We start from the raw sequence: 20312 nt of genomic DNA, 5'->3' as shown, positions 1-20312 counted from the left end.
TTAAGCAACACTGTATAATATCTATGGTAGCCCCATTGCTTTTATTTAATCTTGACCTTTCCTTGGTTGGTTTTGAAGAAATGCTAGATTCATTTGTATTTTTCTGTATTTTCCCTTTGACTGTGTGTGGCAAAGTGAACAGACAGAGATTTGTAATCCAGTTAGAAAATGGGTTTTACTTATTATAATCCTGGTCTGGTGACCAAACAATAATTCCAGGCAATACCCAACAATGTGTATTGCACTGGAAACAAACAAACGGGTTACAGTCCCAAATAATAAACACACGTATCTTTCCCACAATGTACAACACGGTCATCAGTGAATTAAAAGTATAAAGCATAATCTTATAAGCTTTTTTCAACAGAAAAACAAAACCCTTGGCAATTTTCAAAAAATATAAATATAAACTAGCTCTGCACCCTACTGATCATGCATTTGAATTACAGCAGAAGTGCATACGTTTCACACAGTGCCTGAAACTAGTGATGGGCACATTACCATGCTCACCTACAAGAAAATATCATTCTGTCTGAAAGGAATAAGGATAGAAACTCATTGAGGCTTGGTAATTCACAAAATGATTTGAGAGAAATCTATTACCCTCGGCAAGCTGTGTCCCTCGATCAAGTTCAAAGACGAACCTTGTTTCAGGTTTTAAAAAAATAAACATTGCAAAATATTAATGCTATGATCAGTAACCGATGGTAGAACCCACACACTTCAAGGTTGGCTCACACTACCTAATTAATCAATGTATGATAACACCCAGGACATGTTGACTTAAGCTAATTAAAAACACCCAGAGGAATACATTAACGCTAATGGCTCTGTATTTGTGTCTTGTATAATATTCATAACATTATCGGGTCCATTTTTCTATTAGATCAAATATTTACACAATGGTTGAAAGATATTGTAACCGAACAAAAATGTCACATTCAGTCAATATACTCTCTGAATCAAAGCAGTACACCAGCATTTACCTCATGAGACTTTTCTCCTTATTCTGCAAACACGGATGACACTTCACATTAGTCAGAAATTGCATTACTTATGACATGATGCTAATCCTTGCAGAGACACTGTACAGACAAACATCCTAATGAACTATAACACCATGAACCTGGATATGTTGATTCACTGGACAGGAATAATAGATTGTTTTTTGTTTATGTTTGGCCCCTGGGGCAGGCCGGTGTTGCCGAACCTCCAAGGCTGCGCCCAGAGGGAAATGCAGTATAGAAGCTGCCTTAGCTGTCATAAAATGGTCTCTTCTGTTTTTGAATATTGTTGTGTTGTTAAAATGTATATTAGGTTTATTATTAACATATCAGATATCTAACTGACCTATAATAATTATATAATCTATTTATTTGCACTTTTCTGCCATAAAAACAGTTCACATTATTATTATTATTTTTTTTATCATTAATTCAGTTTTTGGAAAATGACTCTATCAATCCATTATTTAAGTCTTGTTTTTTTATTTGCTTTGCCTGCAGCAGCTAAACAAACTTTAAAGTTCAACTGTAAGCCTTGTCCAGTGAACTGGAGTTAGTAAACTTTATTAAGAGCCACACGATCTACCCTCTTACGTAAAATATTTAGTTCGATATAAAGACAGGTTACATCAGTGAGTGGTTTCTAAACTTTCCCACATCCACTGGCTTATCTTACCCAAATAGGAGATGAATAATTCTGGCTATACTGTAGAAGAGAGCTATGGTTGGGTTTACTGTAGAGATGTTTGCTTATTCAAGGCCACTGTGATGTGTTTTCTTCTAAATAGCATGACATCACAACCCACTCTAATTTCTGGTGATACAGGGCCTGCTCACTGATGTACGTGTATTCTTATGACTGTAATAAACACACACACACACAGACACACACACACACTGAATGCAAGTCATATTTAATGCTTTACTAAAATCAACAAAAACAAGATGACACCATTACATTGAAATCACCAGAGGATTTGTCTAAAAGCACCAGTATATGAATAACAGCAAAACCAATCTGACAATACTTACTGGGCTGTCAGTAGTATCAGGCTTAGTATTTTATTTATCAAACTGGAAAAGTTAAACTCATTTTCTTATAATTAAGGTTGTGACAGCAGCTGATTTTATTCATGAGTCAATTATTCAGAATGATGACTTGCAAATGTTAAAACAGAAATTGGTACACAAGATGGTTGCCACAAAGTAGCTTACAAAACTCAAGAACTTTCAAAATATTTCTGACATGTCTACTGAACCACAGAGTACTAGTATCCTGGAAGATCAACTCAAGTTGCCCTTGAGTCCAAGTAAATAAATGGGAATATTTATTTATTGCATTTACATAGAGCTTTCTATACAAAAGTATTGCAAAGCACTGTACAGTACACAGCAGAAAAAAAGAACAAACCATAATACATTTGTAGCGCATGTTACACATACAACTGCCACAATCAGATCGTTTAAATAACATATTTAAATAAAAGGATACACATAAGACAAAAGCAGCAAATTTAAAGTTACTTTAAAACACACTAAGATAAGAAAGCCATTTTATAAAAGTGCATTTTTAGTATTGTTGCTTATGTTGACCCTAGGAATAACCAGCACCCCTGCATCTTGTGATCTCAGAGTGCGGTTTGGAAGATATGGGTCAGTAACTCCTGAAAATAACCAGGTGCTAATCCATTCAGCAAAATCAGCAGAATCCTAAAATCTATTCTATACTGTACAGGGAACCAGTGTAAAGAGGCCAAAACAGGGGTAATATGTTCCCTTTTCCTGGTTTTAGTCAGAATTCTATCGGCGGTATTCTGAACAAGCTGCAAGTGGGATACAGAACTTTTTTGGACAAAAGAAAAAAGTGCATTACAATAATCAATTCTAGATGAAACAAAGGCATGCATTAGTCTGTCAGCATCATATATGCAAATAATTGGTCTAAGTTTGGCTATATTTCTCAAACGATAAAAAAATAATTTAGTAACTTCCCTAGTTTGAAATGAAAGATCAGGATCAAAGATGACCCCCAATCTCTTAATTTCTAGTTTAAATTTTGACCAGAGACTGCAAGGGTCAAGCTCATGTCAAGCTAATCCCACATTTCCTTTTAGTTGGTTCTGTGAGCCCACTAGCATAACCTCTGAATTGAACATTAGAAAATTCTGTGACATCCAATGCTTGATGTCTGAAGGCAAGTAGTTAATAACACCCAGGCAGAAGAAATTCTTGGCTTTAGGGATACATATAGCTGGGTATCGTCAGCATAGCAATAGAAATTCACTCCATGCCTGTGGATAATGTCACCCAGCGGTAGCATAAACAATGAAAACAACAAAGGACCAGGAATGGAGCCCTGTGGAACACCGCAGGCAATTTCCGATAATGCCGATTTTACCTCCCCAATAGAGACGAACTTCATGAAACCTATCAAAAAAGATATGATTTGAACCAGTATAGGACAAGGGCAGACAGTCCCAATGTGCTTTCAGGACGATTCAGTAGGATGGAATGGTGTCAAAGACACCACTTAGCTGGCAATGTCATTGTGATGAATATAGTGTCATCACAATGACATTGCCAGCTGTAAACAGGACCCTTCCAAGCTGTTCTGTTTACAGCTACCAATGTGAGCATAAGGCAGTATAATCCCCTTACGACTACAGCAACCAAATGTTTTTGTAAGTCAGGGAAATTAGATGAATTTGTTACATTTCAGAAATGTAACCTTTAGAGTTGTTTTTGAGTCAAAGTTCTGTCCAGGAAAAGTTCAAAGCCATTTCAAAATGTGCTTTAGTCTCCATTTCTTACGCTCTTAAGTTTTTTTTTTTTCTTATGTTGCTTAAGTTTTAACCTGTGTGGTTAACACAGATCACACAATTGTAACTTAGAATCACGTTTCAACCGCTTATTTCAAGCATTTCCACAGCACTGCTTACCTTTTAAAACATAATCCATCAAACCATTAAACTAATAAAAGTGGCCTGGTGTTTAAACAGGATATACTGTATAATGGGTTTTAATGATTAATCAGACTGTCCCAGCTGTGAGTAAAACCCTATTAGTTATCAGACCATCCTTGACTAGTTGAAAATGTAATACTGTGAGATCCTTTATGTATCTTCTAGAGCAGTGGTTCCCAACCCCGGTCCTGGGGACCCCCTGTCTGCTGGTTTTCATTCCAACTGACCTCTCAATTACTTAACTAGACCCTTCGTTGAAATGATAATGTGCTTGATTAGACCTTTTTAATTATGTTCAGCTCTTAAACAGTTGCAGAGTTCAAGTTACTTATTAAATGCTATAGCTAACTTGAAATATGCAACTGTTAAGAGCTAAAACAATTAAGCTAATGATCAATTCAATTAAGGGTGTAGTTAAGTAATTGAGATAGTGGCATAACTCTGGTTTCAAAAGTAGGGGGGGGCAGTTTCTGTAGTTGGGGCATGCATGAAGATTATTTTATCTGAAATAATAAAATATATTACAAAAGTGTAGCAAAACATTGCATCCCTTGTATCTCTAATTAAAAGATCCAAAGATATTCCTGAGGCAATCATTCATAGCAATAAATTGTTGGCACAATTTTGTCATGAGCGATGAGTGTGGCAAAGCTATATTGTTCAGTCGCTTCTGAGTCATGGAATTACGAAGCCATTAATTTAGTCCATTCAGATTGGAGCCTTGATCAAGCATTAGATCCCTTTAGTACAACCGGCCCCTGCTCAACGTTACGAGCACTACAGCAAGTGTGACATAATGCAGATTTAATGAGAATTGCCCTTGAAATATATTTCTAGAAACGCTGAGGTTTCCCCACAATTGAAATACTTAAGATAAATACAGTTGTGCTATTAAAATTATGCTCATACTGTATTGGTATACGAAAAACGTGTTTTTAAAAAGCATTTTCAGCTTCCATCCACTTCAAATATGCAGATGTAGCTAAAAACTCAAACTGCAGTGTATTGACAATAAGGTAAACAACACCAAACTCCAGACAATGAGTTTCAAACTTTAAAAAGTGCTCCTGTTTACAGGTAAAAACTCAACTTTACTATGATGAATAAGATAATGTTTGTTATGGTAATTGTTTATTTATTAGTTTAAAAATGTTTAGTAAAATGTGACCAAGAGTGAGCTTTTGGAGCATTGATAAATAGAGATGTGAGAGTCTGTGTGAAGTATTTAAACACACAAAATAATTTAGAATCAGTAATATATTGTGATTAATTTGGTATAATAATTGTGTAAAAAGTTTTTGGCAATGTATTTAGTTTTTATTGATGTCTATATATATTTGCATAAATCACAAAAGATATTTTTGCTGTTTTAAGTTTACCATTTCAATTTAAAATGAGAAGTTACACTATAAGTAGACAGAAACCTTAGCGTGATAACATTACGGTAGTAAATAAAAAAGAGCTATGGTGAATTGCAAACTTAAACCATATTCCTGTGTTTTGGATCCAGCATCCTCCTCTATCTTTATCCATCCATTCAACTTTTTTTACCAACATTACTGAGATCTCAGGCTGTATACAAATGTATCAGCCGGGGTCTTTAAACTATGCACCAAGCATGTTCTCTTCTCAGTGGTCAGTTTTCCTAGTTAAGGTTTGTGCAGCTCCAGGATTGGATCAACATTATGGATCAGTGACGCCTAATCCAGATCCTCATAGTAAAACACAATCTCATGATCCGGCTCCAGTGATCTGGGATCCCATCCCATTTATCTCCCCATTGACTTCTATACTGACTAGTGATTATACCAATACATTAACGTGAAATTAAAGTTTTAGTATTGCAATGTGAGGGGGACATTTTCCCATTATTGAAAAAGTGAGGGGGGGGGGGGGGTCCTCTGTGTAAATTACACTAATGAATTGAGAGCTCAGTTGTAATGAAAACCAGCAGCAGATTTTTTTTTTTTTTTTTTTAAACTACAATGTAAGAAAAAAATACCCACAAAAGCATGAGATGACAGACCCAACATTACATTGCGCTCTCCTGAGCGTGCCATTACGGGAGTCACATAGTGGTCACTGTGTTTTTTTTTTCAAATCTTACAGTTACAGTGATTAATTTTGAATTTATGACCCAAAAATCAACAATTATATCTGAAGAAAAAAGATTTTGAAGCTTCCATATTACTTGCAGTCATGAAGCTGAGCATGAAAGTGATGAATCAACACTTCTGTGAGAGCTGTCGGCAATATAGATTTTACATGGGAACCATCTTGCCCTCTTCCACAGTGTCTCGTGTGTGGGGAGAAACTTTCAAACCATGCCATGGTGCCAAGTAAGTTAAAACGACATCTAACAAGCAAACATTTATTGCTTGCCAGGAAGCACACACATTATTTCAAGTGTGTGAGGTATCAGAATGAAAAGCAAGGGCGATTGATGACAGACTGTGCAACTGTTTCTGACAAAGCACTGAAAGCAAGCTACGTGGTCGCTGAGCTTGTAGCAAAGGCAAAACACCCACATACAATCGCAGAGACATTAATTTTACCAGCATGCAAAGAAATCATGAAAGTAAAGTTAGGTGCACATGCAGTCAAGGAAATTGAAAAAATTCCCCTTTCAGATAACAAGTCACCACATTGATGGCATGTCAAGTGATACTGACATGATGCTCCGAGAAAAATTTAAATCAAGTGGAAAATTTGCATTGCAGCTTGATGAAGGGACATTTATCAGTGGCCATGCTCAACCCTTGGCTAATGTAAGGAAATAAAGTTATGGCAGGAATGGCAAGGGTGGTAAACAGCTTAAAACGAGACGATTAGAGGGTGAGTTTGTTTGGAGACAATATAATGGTGTGCCTTAAAAAAGAATTAAAGATATCAAGCTGTGCCACAGCAGATAAAAGGTTGGGAACCACTGGTCTACATTGTATGCCATGTTGTTTTTTTTTTTTTTACAACAAAAGCCCTGGGATGGCTATCTTGGTACGCTGGAAAGTACTGTCAGTTTGCAGAGACGTTTCTTTCCCAATTGCATATTCTGCATGTCTTAATATTAATTATGACGCTATAAACTAAACTCTAATTAAACAGGGCACTTACCATTTAAATATTACCCAAAGGCAAATATAGTAGCTATGCAAGTCTGCTGGTTATCCAGTATAGAAACCAAGCAATTAACTGATAATGCCTTTATAAAGAGCTGTGTGTGACCCATACAGAGCTCTGTGTCGTGTCTTCATCAGGAATGATGCACGCATGCTGCCAGGCTGTGAAGCTGTGTTTTAATTTGTTTTTATTATTATTGAATGCCCCTGTCTGCCTTCCTTTATACAAGTATTAGTACAAATGCTCCTGGCAGCGCACAACTACGAAATGCTTCCTAAGCTTTCTTGCCCTTGGCATTTCTAAAATATTGCTGTCAAATATAATTTCCAAGGGTCTGGTATGCTGTAATCGCCTTACTGAAAAGTTTGAAAAATACCTTTTGGGTTACCATCAACATTGGATTTGGAACAAATATGTATTGTCATTGTGTCCTACATCATCACATAAACAATTTACTGATAATCTGATTCACACCTTCTGTATGAAATATGGTAATATGATTGTGACAGGCTAAGGCCCTGCACATGTGTATATAGTATGGTCTGTATTTTTTTTTTGTTTTGTTACTAGTTTAAAAGAGAACCAGAAGTTCACCCTGAGACATATTGCCTGTTGCTGTGTTTGACTACAGAGTATGGCAGCTGGGACTGTCCGGCTGTGAATTCCTAACCAGCTGATAGGTTTGTCCCATCAGAGTGTCTTGCTACTGTATAAAGCAAGACACTGGCAAACCCTCAATGCTAATTAGCCAGAGCCTGACAGTCTTGGGACAGAGACGGCGTTGTTGTGTGAGTACTACTAAAGACGCAGCCACAGAGCGTATACTGGGGTCTCTCTTTCAGTTAAAAGACTAGGGTTTAGTTTAGGGAATTTTAATCCCTACAAACAAAGGTGTGTCAAGTAGTAGGTTCTTGAAGGACAACCTCCCTTATAGCAGGGCAGCGCTCAGCCACTTGTTGGCGAACATTTGTTTTGTAGCTCTTTTTCCCCACTGTGTTTTATTTTGCTTTTTTGTATCTGTTTCCATTTACACTTTGTTTGAGTGTCCTCACCCGTGTGATATATTATTGTTGTACAAATCAATTAGCCAAGTGAGAGATGTCATATGAAAAAAAGTTTATTGTACCCTCAGCTGATTTCATAGGCTCCACTTAGTACTAATCTTGGATAACCTAACACAGTGCACTTCGCTTATACAGTCTCTCTCCTTAGTTAAACATCCCGGGCTTCATCTAAGCTTTTATCCACTCAGAAGACTATTATTTTTTTATACACTTGATGCACCCCATAGTTATGCTTTATTTTTACAACCAGATCAGTTCATCTTATGCAACCACTGTCCATGCAACTTTGGCACATAAAGTATTGACGTATAAAGTCATATGGCAATCATGGCTGCATATTATTATTATTATTATTATTATATTATTATTATTATTATTATTATTATTATATTATTATTTAAAAAGTCAAATCCTCCTTCTACCACCTCCGAAACATCTCAAAGGTCCGTCCCTACCTTTCCCTTCCAGATGTAGAGATACTCTGTCATGCATTCATCTCCTCTCCGGCAACTCTCTCTATGGAGATCTTCCATCACGCACCATAAACCTATTGCAGCTGGTTCAAAATGCTGCTGCTAAGATCCTTACCAGATGTAAAAAACATGATCACATTACCCCATCTTGCCCAGCTGCACTGACTACCTGTCAAATTCAGGATTACTTTCATAATTCTCCTGCTTGCCTACAAGGTCCTTCCTTCATCACACAGGTCCAGAGTATCTCTCCAACCTGCTGACCCGTTATGTTCCTGCACGCAAGCTGAGGTCCTCCGACTCTGGCCTGCTTGTTATCCCCAAGAAAAAGCGTGCCACACTTGGAGAGCGCTCTTTTAACTTCATGGCTCCGACTTTCTGGAAGTGTCTCCCAGCTTTAGTGAGTGTAGCTCCCATAGTCGCTCACTTCAAATCAACTCTCAAGACCCACTTGTTTTCTTTTGCTTTCAATGCTCTTTAAGCCTGATATCTGCTATTAGCTGTTGTCTAAATTGTTATTTCAGGTTTTTCCCTCCATCTTATTCGTATGATGCTGCATGACACACGCATCCAAAATGTTTAGAATTCACATCCTATCCTTTTATTTAATGTATTATGCCTGTATGTAATGTATTTGCGTTGTTTTTTTTTACTATTTGTATTTAATGTACTCTGCCCTGTATGTCAATGTATTTTTGTATTTTAATGTATTCTGCATTGTTCCTCATTATCTTGTAAAGCGCTTTGTTATGGTTGTCCACTATGAAAGGCGCTATATAAAATACATATTGATTGATGATATTAATTTAAGGTGTATAGCCTGTTCTCTGTATTTTTCTACACTGTCCCACTTTACTACAGTAATCTGTGGCGTATCCGATTGCGGTGGGACCAGAGTAAGGGTGGAGATGTAAAAAGGCAGACAAATGAAGTTTTGAGATTCAGCTTTTACTAGGGAGCTCCCCTAAATCCCTTGTTTAGAAAGATACAGGGTATTAATGCTTGTGACAGAGTAGCCATCTGCTGTGTGGGTGTGTGCATTCACTGCTGAGTGACTTATTCATAGTGATTGATTTACAACACAATGAACAGCTCACGTGACACTACCAGTAATGGCAGTGCATGGAGCACATAAAACACAGTGTATGGAAACTAACCTAATCTTCTCTGTTCAATAATAAACTAACGTTACTCAAGAGCTTGATAGTGGCAGATAAATGGTTAGGGTGGCTATGTGACGGGATACACAGCGAATTACTGTTCTTGTAAGTGGAGCTCACCTCATCAGGTTGACTAGGGGATGTGCTTATTAATGTATATAACCACAATCTCATGCAATTACTGCACAAGCTCAACATGGAAATACAAGGTAGGAAACAACAAAGAAGCAATGGGAAAGAAAAACTGAGTGAAAGTAGCTTTCAAGTAAAATAGGATAGCAGTGGTGCCAATTATCTGTCTCTCTATGAGGAAATTGTGAAAGTATCACTAGAATACAGTGGCAGCTGACCTGAATGCATAGAAGGCATCCAGTTTGATCAGAAACCACAATCAGATTTTGTTTGCAGCTGGTTTCTGGGAGAGAAACCTTTGTTGGTAGGATATATTACAATAGGGTAAGCATTGACAAGCAAGAATGGAAGGTTTTATTGACAATACAATTAATTACCCTGATATGACTTATTCTTATGACTCTTCTCATTAGCATTAAAATATTTTTATTACACAATGGGACTCAATTGAATTTGCTGTGACATCAAACTCTAATTTAATAACTGGACCAGCATTATCAAATTGTATTTTTTTTGGTAACAAAAGTGCATATGAACGTTGAAGTGATATGTTCTACAAGGACCACTGCTGTCTAAGACAGTTCCGGACACAACCTCACTCATAGGCCTTGCCCACACAACATAAATAATCAAGAACCTACTCAAAAATGCTTTAATTAATCGAACTCACAAAAGTGTCCACACTAAAGTACTGTTTCGTGATTAGTCTGGCTTATTGCATACAAACACCATTAAAATAGTCCAGTTATAGTTCCTAGCGTCACAATGGATTGTGGAAATGAATATGACATTATCCCACCATCACTGTTTTTTATGTTTACAACCCGGCAAATATGGAGCCTGTGCCCACAGAAGATATAGCACTTCTTAGCATTAACGTTATGGGTTTTTTTTCTTAAAATGTTATCGTAAAGTGTGCGTTTCTTTTTAACTGAAATAATTTCTTGACCAATTTTACTGCTCCAGATATTAATGTGCCTTGATTTTGGCATTTGATCACATCGCTTCAGAGCTACCATTTTACAACAAGTCTCAGAAATTGTATACGGTACCAGCAGTATTGATATTTGTTCTCAACTCCTTCAGGCACCTGTTCTGAGTACTGAATTGTGTAATCTCCACACACCAAAACATATCAAAAAGCATTTTGGGATACGTTTTGGGATACACAAAAAATATATTTTGATATTACATCGTCCACACTTCTCACAAAATTAAAAAAAATTTCAGACACCAAATTGAATTTAGTTTTTCTGCTATTGTATCTTCATTGGAAATATTTTTTTGTAATCAGAAAAGATGTGATAATGACTATTTGGTGTTTAAAGAGCCTTTTGATTCAGGAAAGTACAGTTTTATTATTATCCATTGCTCTTTCTTCCAAATAGGGTATGATCTAAAAACCTCTCTCTCTCCATTAATTTAGTCACTTAGCAGATGCTTTTATCCAAAGCGACTTACATAAATTAGAGGTTGAACTATGCATCACAACTACTGCTGCAGAGTCACTAACAATAGGACTTTGGTTTTACATCTCATCCGAAGGATGGAGCACGAGGAGGTTAAGTGACTTGCTCAGGGTCACGCACACAGTGAGTCAGTGGCTGAGTGGAGATTTGAACCGGGAACCTCCTGATAACAAGCCCCTTTCTTTAACCACTGGAACACCAAGTATTTATAGCCAACAGTTTTGAATATATAAGGCACAAATGCCAGCCTATAAACAGTTGTTTCAATATTGCCTGAGAGCCCCTACAATTACATATTACACAATAATTTATACTCTGTATGACTGTAGCGCACTATAAATTCCCTTATTGTGTTAGAGGTAATAATGCACAGCCTGAGACTAATGCATGCATTCTAAGCTGGACATCTTTTCTGATGAGTAAACTCAATCCTTTCTCAGCCTACGATTTTGTGATCGAATTCCCTCTATTTCATCTTCAAAGTTTGTGATTAACTGGGTATTCTTCTGTTCCTTTGTCTTTTCCTGAGTCGAGGCTTTTTAATTTGACTGGTCACTCAAAGTAATTGATAAACGATGGTCTCATTTCTTTCCTTTTCCTTTATATTTTATCACAATTTCTTTGCAACACTATATGCTATATCAGTACAAGCAAAGGATTACCAGTTTAGTGGCCCCCAATCAATTGACAATGTCAAATGGATTGGACTCTCACTTATATTTTGAGAACAGTGAAACCATTCATGTGAGAGAATTATTCAACTCATTCTAAAATGCTGTGAATGGAACGGGGAGGGTGGGGGAGATGGTTAAGAGGATGTTCAGAATCTAACTATAAGAAGTATCAGCCTGACAGCTGAGTAAGTTTTGAAGAATATAACCTCTTTATACTAAAGTTCATTGTTTATAAAAAAAGTGCCTGGACCACTCAAGTTTTATTTTTACTCCAACATAGAAGTTACTTTGTACATAACTGTTTTAATGCTACAGGCCTGAGAAGGAACTATGATATGAGCGAATGCCAAATTCCAGCAGTTGGTATGGAAATGAATAATAGCAGCAATGTTTTTGACCAAACTGTGATAATTAAAAAGAGTGTGCCCTTGAAAATGGCAGACCTTTAAAATGGTGTGTGGTTTAAATTCCATTGCAACACAGGTGAAACAATTCGAAAAGGACAGCTAGAGCATGTATATATTTATTTTTTTGTCACAGAGTACAAAAGAAACATCTTTAAGGAATATTCATGTACATACTTGGTTATCATATATTACACTGGCCAGGCAGACTTAGAAATATATTAACAGCAATCAATCTAATTTAATTATGTGCAATTTCCAGGTCAACATGACATGATTTGATTAACTGTAAGATTCTTTAGAAAAGCTGCATTCATTTGCATCTTTTATGTTCTGCATGTTTCTTTTTTCAACTGCTTAGATGCTATAATAATAATAATAATAATAATAATAAAATAATAATAATAATAATAATAATAATAATAATAATACATATATTTAGCTTATTCTTCAATTTTCAACTATTATTTAAAATTCCTTGAAATCAGTCTCCTTGGAGAAAAGGCAGTAATCTTTATGACTATGCTAGAAAGTTTCACTTTTATCTACTGTAAATGACAGTGATGGATGTCAACTGAATTCTATAAAGCTTTATATCCTAAACAAAACAACCATTACTTACAGAATTATAATCATGTCAGAGCAAATTTGCTTATTTATGATTAATAAAAGAAGATATAAATGAAATAATGCTCAGTGTGAAGAGTTAATCAATTCAATAAATCACTTTTCCAACATGCATTTGAGAAACTTTATTAATTCTAAAGGTTTTTTCTGTTTGTTTGTTTGTTTAACAAACTGCAGTTTTTATTTGCTTTATATTTGTATTTGTGCTTGTATTTGTGTAGTTTCTTTAATATCATGACATGCTGAAAAAACACCATAACCTTCAATTATCCTGAAACTTATCAAACACAAATTATTAAAATTTTGCTGAAAAATATTCAATATCAGTATTTTTCACATGTATCTTTCAACAATGTACAGTACCTGTTCTTTCCTATTTCACTTAATGTGCAAAACGTCAGTAAATCCCTCAGTTAAAGTGAAAGCCCACATCTGTTGTAACTAGAGGATGCAGTGTATATCAACTGCCTACAAAACAAGTTAGTAGTCTGACCCTGATGATACAGACATTAACAATAACACATTTGAGAGATAAAGCAAATGGCTTGGCTCATCTTCATACAACTAGCTATGTAATCTGTCTGATTCTTAAAATTTGAACCATAAGCTGAGATGTCACCTTGTGAAGGAATGGTACACTAATTATCACTTTTAAAAAATAAAATCCTTTACTTGCTTACTAAGAATATTAATACATAATTAATTTGAATTAAGACAAAAAGACAAAAAGGAAGAAACATGACCTTACAAAACAAAATCATTTCAGTAAGAAGCACCATAAGCTAAGAGCATTTTACCTGTGTGAAGTGTGCCTGTGACGAGCCTGAAGAGGTACTGGGCAAATTTGAATATTTCCCGCTTACAGCGTTTTCTACAGCCACTCATTTTAGAAGATATTGCTTGCAGATAAGGTGCCCCTTATGACAATTGTATATGACAGAAAACTTAAGCCTCAGTTCCCAATGCAGTCTGCAGTCCAACTTGTCACGTTCAGAGTAAGAAAAAATAAAAAATAAATCCTTGGCTTAACCTTAAGTGCCTGGTGTCTAAGAAAATATATTCTCAGGCAGTGTTGTAAAAAACAGAAGACTGCAACTGTACCAATACGTGGATCCTTGTTGCTGAGGTCATTTAGTTCCTGTGTTGTAATTTACCTTGTCTGTCTGAGCCTGCACACTTCTGTGCATGGGACTGGCTACAGTAGCATACAGTAGATGTTGCAACCTCACAGACCATTGCCTTGGAGGCGGGGCCTGCTTGGCCCACTGTACAAGCTGAAAAAATTGTCTTATGAATCAGCAATGGCAGCAGGTTATAAGGCTGTCAAATTGTAGTTTTTGATGCGCTTCAATTGCAAGTGACTGACAGGGATTGTTAATGGCATCAGTTCCCAATAGACATGCTGAATATAAAAAAAAAAAAAAATATATATATATATATATATATATATATATATATATATATATATATATATATATATATATATATATATATATATATATATACATATATATATATATATATATATATATATATATATATATATATATATATATATATATATATATAAATATAAAAAAATCTAAACTTAGGCAAGACAAGGATATGTTACTATTAAGTATTTCTCCTTTCATTATTTTGTGTTCCAGTTTGAACTATTAACTCAATGTGCGTAAATTTTGTTATACAGGTACGAAAAAGTTTTTGGATCTTCATGCGGTTAACATAAATTATGTTACGCAAGGTTTGGACGATCACAATCTTTCATTAACCATGATGAAGGTTTGCAACTATCTCAGCTTTAACATAAAAACTTGCTTCCTAACTGCTTGGAGAACTTCATACTTGACTTGAATTACATATTTTAAACATGCTAGAATTTTTGGACGATGCAATAATGTTCAGACGACCATTTTGTTTGTTGCTAGAAGTAGAAACTGCATTTAATACAACACTTTTAAAACCTGCTAGAAGTAGAAACTGCATTTAATACAATGCTTTCCAAACCTGCTAGAAGTAGAAACTGCATTTAATACAATGCTTTCCAAACCTGCTAGAAGTAGAAACTGCATTTAATACAATGCATTCCAAACCTGCTAGAAGTAGAAACTGCATTTTAATACAATGCTTTTCAAACCTGCTAGAAGTAGAAACTGCATTTTAATACAATGCTTTTTAAACCTGCTAGAAGTAGAAACTGCATTTCATACAATGCTTTCCAAACCTGCTAGAAGTAGAAACTGTATTTAATACAATGCTTTCCAAACCTGCTAGAAGTAGAAACTGTATTTAATACAATGCTTTCCAAACCTGCTAGAAGTAGAAACTGTATTTTTAATACAATGCTTTCCAAACCTGCTAGAAGTAGAAACTGTATTTAATACAATGCTTTCCAAACCTGCTAGAAGTAGAAACTGTATTTTTAATACAATGCTTTCCAAACCTGCTAGAAGTAGAAACTGTATTTTTAATACAGTGCTTTTACAAACTCCACCTGAAGTAGAAAACCTGTAAATCAGTTTGGCAAATACTAATTACTTTATCCTCCATATTGTATAATTACAGTCATCTATCTAATTAAAGTCATTAACTAAAATTGTCCATACATTCAAACTCGCTCATCTTTTGCGTCTTCTTTCACCTTTTTTTTTGTTTTGTTTTGTTTTGTATTTATCTACACTGTTGTTTGTGGTGACACCATTCTTGAATCCCCTAGGGTTGTCCAGACCATGTGTGAGGTCTGTTGTTAAAAATAAACCAGTCAGATATAAAATCAGACATTTTTGGCTTGCTGTGAGATAATCAGATATACAGTATAGTTTTAATTTTGGTCAACTTATGTGTGTATTTTTTTTTTAAATACAATACTTACAAATTGAATATAATCATTGATCTCACTGAAAATGAACCTTTGAGGTAACCTTTGATAAATTTTTATTTATTTATTGTTTAAAACATAACAAGTGAGCTGGCTTTTCTGTTCTGTGTCATATCATGGATCATTATGGCTGCGTTACCTGTTTGACAATGTGGGCAATAATCTTTACAATAAGAGGGCACTAGAGTAGACATTGGTCGGGTTTCCATGCAGCTTAGAAAGTTGTCATTCTCTTTCCAATCATTATTTATGTGATGTAACACGCAAATACCACGCACATTCCACGCAAATACCATGCACATTCCACGTACATTCCACGCACATTCCATGCACGTTCCATGCACGTTCCACGCATATTCCACAGTCTATAGGAAGTGTGTGTTTAAAACACTGTACGACTTTAAGGGGATGGTAAATACTCTTGGAGAGTCTTCTCATGCTACGAGACTTCAGCACTGAAAATCCCTTTTGTCACGTAACATTATGCACCTTTCTACTATAACTGAAGGCTGTGCCACACAATCCTTTATTGGCAAGCTTCTTTGACCAAATTGTGAGAAAATGTGTTATTTTGTTCCTGTCTTGGACTCAGAGGTGGCCTACTATCTCACTCAATGCTTTGCACAGAGAAGTATGACAATTCCAGGATGAAGTGGCTGAAGGAGCAGTGAGCTGTGCTACAGTAAAACAGGAATCCAGTGAAGGAACACATAGGTAAGAGGAAACTGAAAGACTGGAGCTGTGGAAGGAGAAGCTGGCAAGGGAACTGCGCATGGAGATACAGACTGGGTTGGCCCCCATAGAGGTAAATTATCGTTCTCAAGGATATCAGGTGACAAGGCCCTGGCTGCCCTCTTCACCCATTTCCAGAAGGGAGGTGGAAGACTTGGAGAGTTGGAAGATGGAGGTAAGAAGAGAGTTACTGACTTTTGAAAAATGAGATAAGTACTGGCGTAGTGGGCTGACCCAGGAAATTAGGGCAATGATCTTGCGATGTTAGGATTCTCAGGAGTTATGTCTCTTATTCCCCCAGGCCTTGGCTCTGCCTGATTGTGATAGAAATAATTGCTGTACTCAAGTTAGAAATTGACCCCCCCCCTCCCATCCAGAATATAAATGGGACCAGGCTGGATGGACTATTTGTTATGCGTGTAAGCAGGCGGGTCACATGTCTTTTGAATGTCCCCAGGAATGCTCAGACCAGCTACCTTTAAACTTCTTCGCCTGGCCACTGTAGGGCAAGTGTTTGCGATCCAGACCTCTGAAGTGTCGTTCTGTGCTCAGAATGCCTTAGTAGGAGACTGCCCTGCAATGGCAATCGAGGTGGAAGGAAAACAGCTTCCCTGCAAATTGGATACTGGTTCTCGGGTAACCATGTTCAGCCAGACCTTTGTGAAGAAATGGCTAGGACCCCAAATTCTGTAATTAGGAGGTAAGGAGTGGTTAGTACTGTTTGCTGCCAATTGACTGGGAATCCCCTATGTGGGCTATCTTATCTTGGATGTCAAGATTGGGGGGATTACCATGAGAGAGGATGGAGTAGTCATTGTCAGTGATGAGATTCAAGGGGCTGAAACCAGGTTGTCAGTCACGAACATAATCTCTAAGTGCTGGGAAGTGATTTTGCACAATTCCCACTTGACAGTCTTGTTTTTTACTTTTTGAAACCGGTGGTGCAGAAGCATTGGAATCAGGCTTTCTAGGAATGTGAGAAGGTAGAATTAAGGAGGAGGGGCAGTTGAGTATTGGGGGGTGCCAGATTGGATCAGGAGGAATATCTGTGGGTACCACCAAAGAGTCAGATGACAGTATGGGCCAAAGTGAAGGGGTCGGCGATTGTGACGGAGGGACAAGCCATGATGGAAGGACTGGATGCCCAGGAAGACTGGCAGGTAGGCTGCACCTTGATATATGTACAGAAGCAAAGGTGTCCGGTCCGGATTTAAAATGTACCCCCATCACATTCTCTGACAGTTGTTGTGGGTAGGCAGCTCAGAGTTACAGGAGGAGACGGAGGTTGTGTTGTCAACCGAACGACCTGGGGTAATCTGAGTAAAGGTGCAGCCTGTCCAGATGGTGGGAGAGGTGCAGCCAGTCCAGATTTCCAGGGAGAAAGATTGGACCCTCAGCAGGAACATTGTCTGGCCACCTTGCTTAGGAAGTGGGGTGATGTGTTCTCCCATAGCGAGACGGACTATGGGAGAACTAATATTTTAATGCATCAAATCCCCACTGGTACGGCCCCTCCTATCAGAGAACGGTTCTGGCCTATTCCCCCTCTGCTCCATCAAGAAATCCAGACCTTGATCGCAGAGATGTTGGAAGGTGTAGTAGTGTGGGAAACTGAGTCCATGGGCTGCTCCAGTGGTCCTTGTGAAAAAGAAAAATGGTTCCTGGCGCCTTTGCATGGACTACTGGAAGCTGAATACTGTCACCCATAAGGATGCATATCCCCACCCTACGCTAAAGATTCCCTTACCTGACTGAGGCAAGCTTCATGGTACTCCACATTGGACCTGGCCAGTGGTTACTGATAGAGTTGGAGCAATTCATTACTTTAGTAACACGTTACTGTGATAATATTACTTTTGTCAATAACGAGGTAATATAATGTGTTAGATTTTTGATGGGAGTAATAATATTACAGTTACTTTTTGCAAAAAATAAACAAGCTTGTTTCTTTACCTCTTCTCTGTTGTTCACCTACATTGCCAGTATTGTTTTTTAAGCCAAAGAAGTACATTTCAGTTCAGTTAACATAAATGTGAATTGCTCTTCATTGTATTTTCAGTCAGCATGACAATAACAACTCGACTTTCCAGCAGTCCTTAAAGACGTAACTGCTACTTTACTTGAAAACCCTGAACACAACAGCTCTCATTACATCCGTGCACATGAATGTATGCTTTGAAGAACTCAGATTGCATGCATCCGAAAAATACTACAGTATAATTGATATACTATAATTGACGCATAGATATAAAATATGTATCTACAAAATAAATGTGTGTATCTGTTACATTAAGTAATTTATGTAACACAATGTTTTATAAATACTGTCACCTTTTTCCAACTTTATGTACAATTTCTCTTATTTTCACTCCTTATGACTTCCGCAAAGTCACATATATTGTAATGATTACAATTTACTACTTTTGATACACTTAATAAATTAATTACCAAACGTATAATTAACACTAGAACCGCAGAGATTTCGGACTACATACAATCGCTGCACCCGCAAACAGTGCGGCTCCATTTTAAAACTGCTTTGATATGAAAATTAAACTTTTTTCTTATTTTTTTCAAAAAGAGCACATATACATAAACATGAAAAACTGTAATAAATAAACTATGCAATAAACTTCTATGTAAACAAGTGTAGAAAGCTGTATGCACATATACAATTATAAAACATAAATAAGTAGTTATGAAAATAGCATAAAACAAAAATATAACATGACTTGAAAGAGCTTTGTGTGAAACAGAGTTCAAACGCTCTGTTCTGTCTGTCTGTTCAGAGTTCTATTACAGCTTTTTCAGTACAATCTAGGCAGAAAACACACTTTTCCACTGTACCAATGCATTTACCACAGACTGCCTTTTCACAACAGGTGCAAACATCAAAAGTTCTGTTTTTATTTCATTTAGCAAATTGGCATTGTCTTTTATTCAGGGTGTCAGTGGGAGCAGCGCTGGCTGAAGGTAGAGGGGCATTTGCCAGCCAGCTTTCGTGTCTCTTATCAAAATGTTTCAGCTGTACCTCCAGGGCTAGCTGCAAAATGAAGTCCCTCCGAGTGATTGTATTTCCGGTGAACACCTTATACAAAACCAAAGCGTTGATGGCTGCCAGGTCCAAAACATTACAAAAAACAAACATTTGCTCCTGGATGGGGGCACGGCGTGTCTATTGTCATTGCACATGTCCACCCGGGTCATCCAGTATATCGAGTGAGGCCTGAATGAGGAGAAGGACTAGAACAGACTATTCACCGGCGAAACTTGCAAATCTGTACCTTCCTGTCTGTCCGGGTAACTGGCCCCACTACCCCAGCTCTATCCTTTGTGAATATCCCAAATTGGGCAGGGATATTAAGTTGCATCACCTCTGGGTACGGTAACACCCTCCCCTGGAAGGTTACCCCGGGAGGCAAGACCCTTGTCTGGCCCCACCAGAAATTCCATAGGGTTTCCACAGTGGTCCCACTAGCAAGGCCATGTTATCCCAGGCCCAGGAGCCAGGCTCTCCAGTAGTGTTGCGGAGATCCCAATGGGAGGGGAGGAGGCAGCAACCCCCTCGATACGTAGAATTATAAGAGATGGTCAGCGATTATCATCACCTTACCA

At 37.1% G+C, this 20312-nt stretch overlaps 1 protein-coding gene across 3 annotated transcripts in view; it reads right to left on the bottom strand.

Moving 5' to 3' along the window:
• The window catches only part of LOC121329784 (Kv channel-interacting protein 4-like), a 340188-nt gene that overhangs the window by 221507 nt on the left and 98369 nt on the right, over window positions 1–20312 (bottom strand). Inside the window, exon 1 of one of the 3 annotated variants that reach the window (XM_041275609.1) lies at window positions 13885–14291. The exons of the other annotated variants lie outside the window; for them this stretch is intronic. Within the exon in view, the coding sequence (XP_041131543.1) occupies window positions 13885–13972 (88 nt within the window). The 5' untranslated portion in view covers window positions 13973–14291. Of the gene's footprint in view, window positions 1–13884; window positions 14292–20312 lie in introns of those variants that run through there. 3 annotated transcript variants of the gene reach the window in all.

The sequence above is a fragment of the Polyodon spathula genome, chromosome 2 (genome assembly GCF_017654505.1).
Source record: "Polyodon spathula isolate WHYD16114869_AA chromosome 2, ASM1765450v1, whole genome shotgun sequence".
Taxonomy (NCBI): domain Eukaryota; kingdom Metazoa; phylum Chordata; class Actinopteri; order Acipenseriformes; family Polyodontidae; genus Polyodon; species Polyodon spathula.
This window is presented reverse-complemented; position numbering and strand designations above follow the sequence as displayed.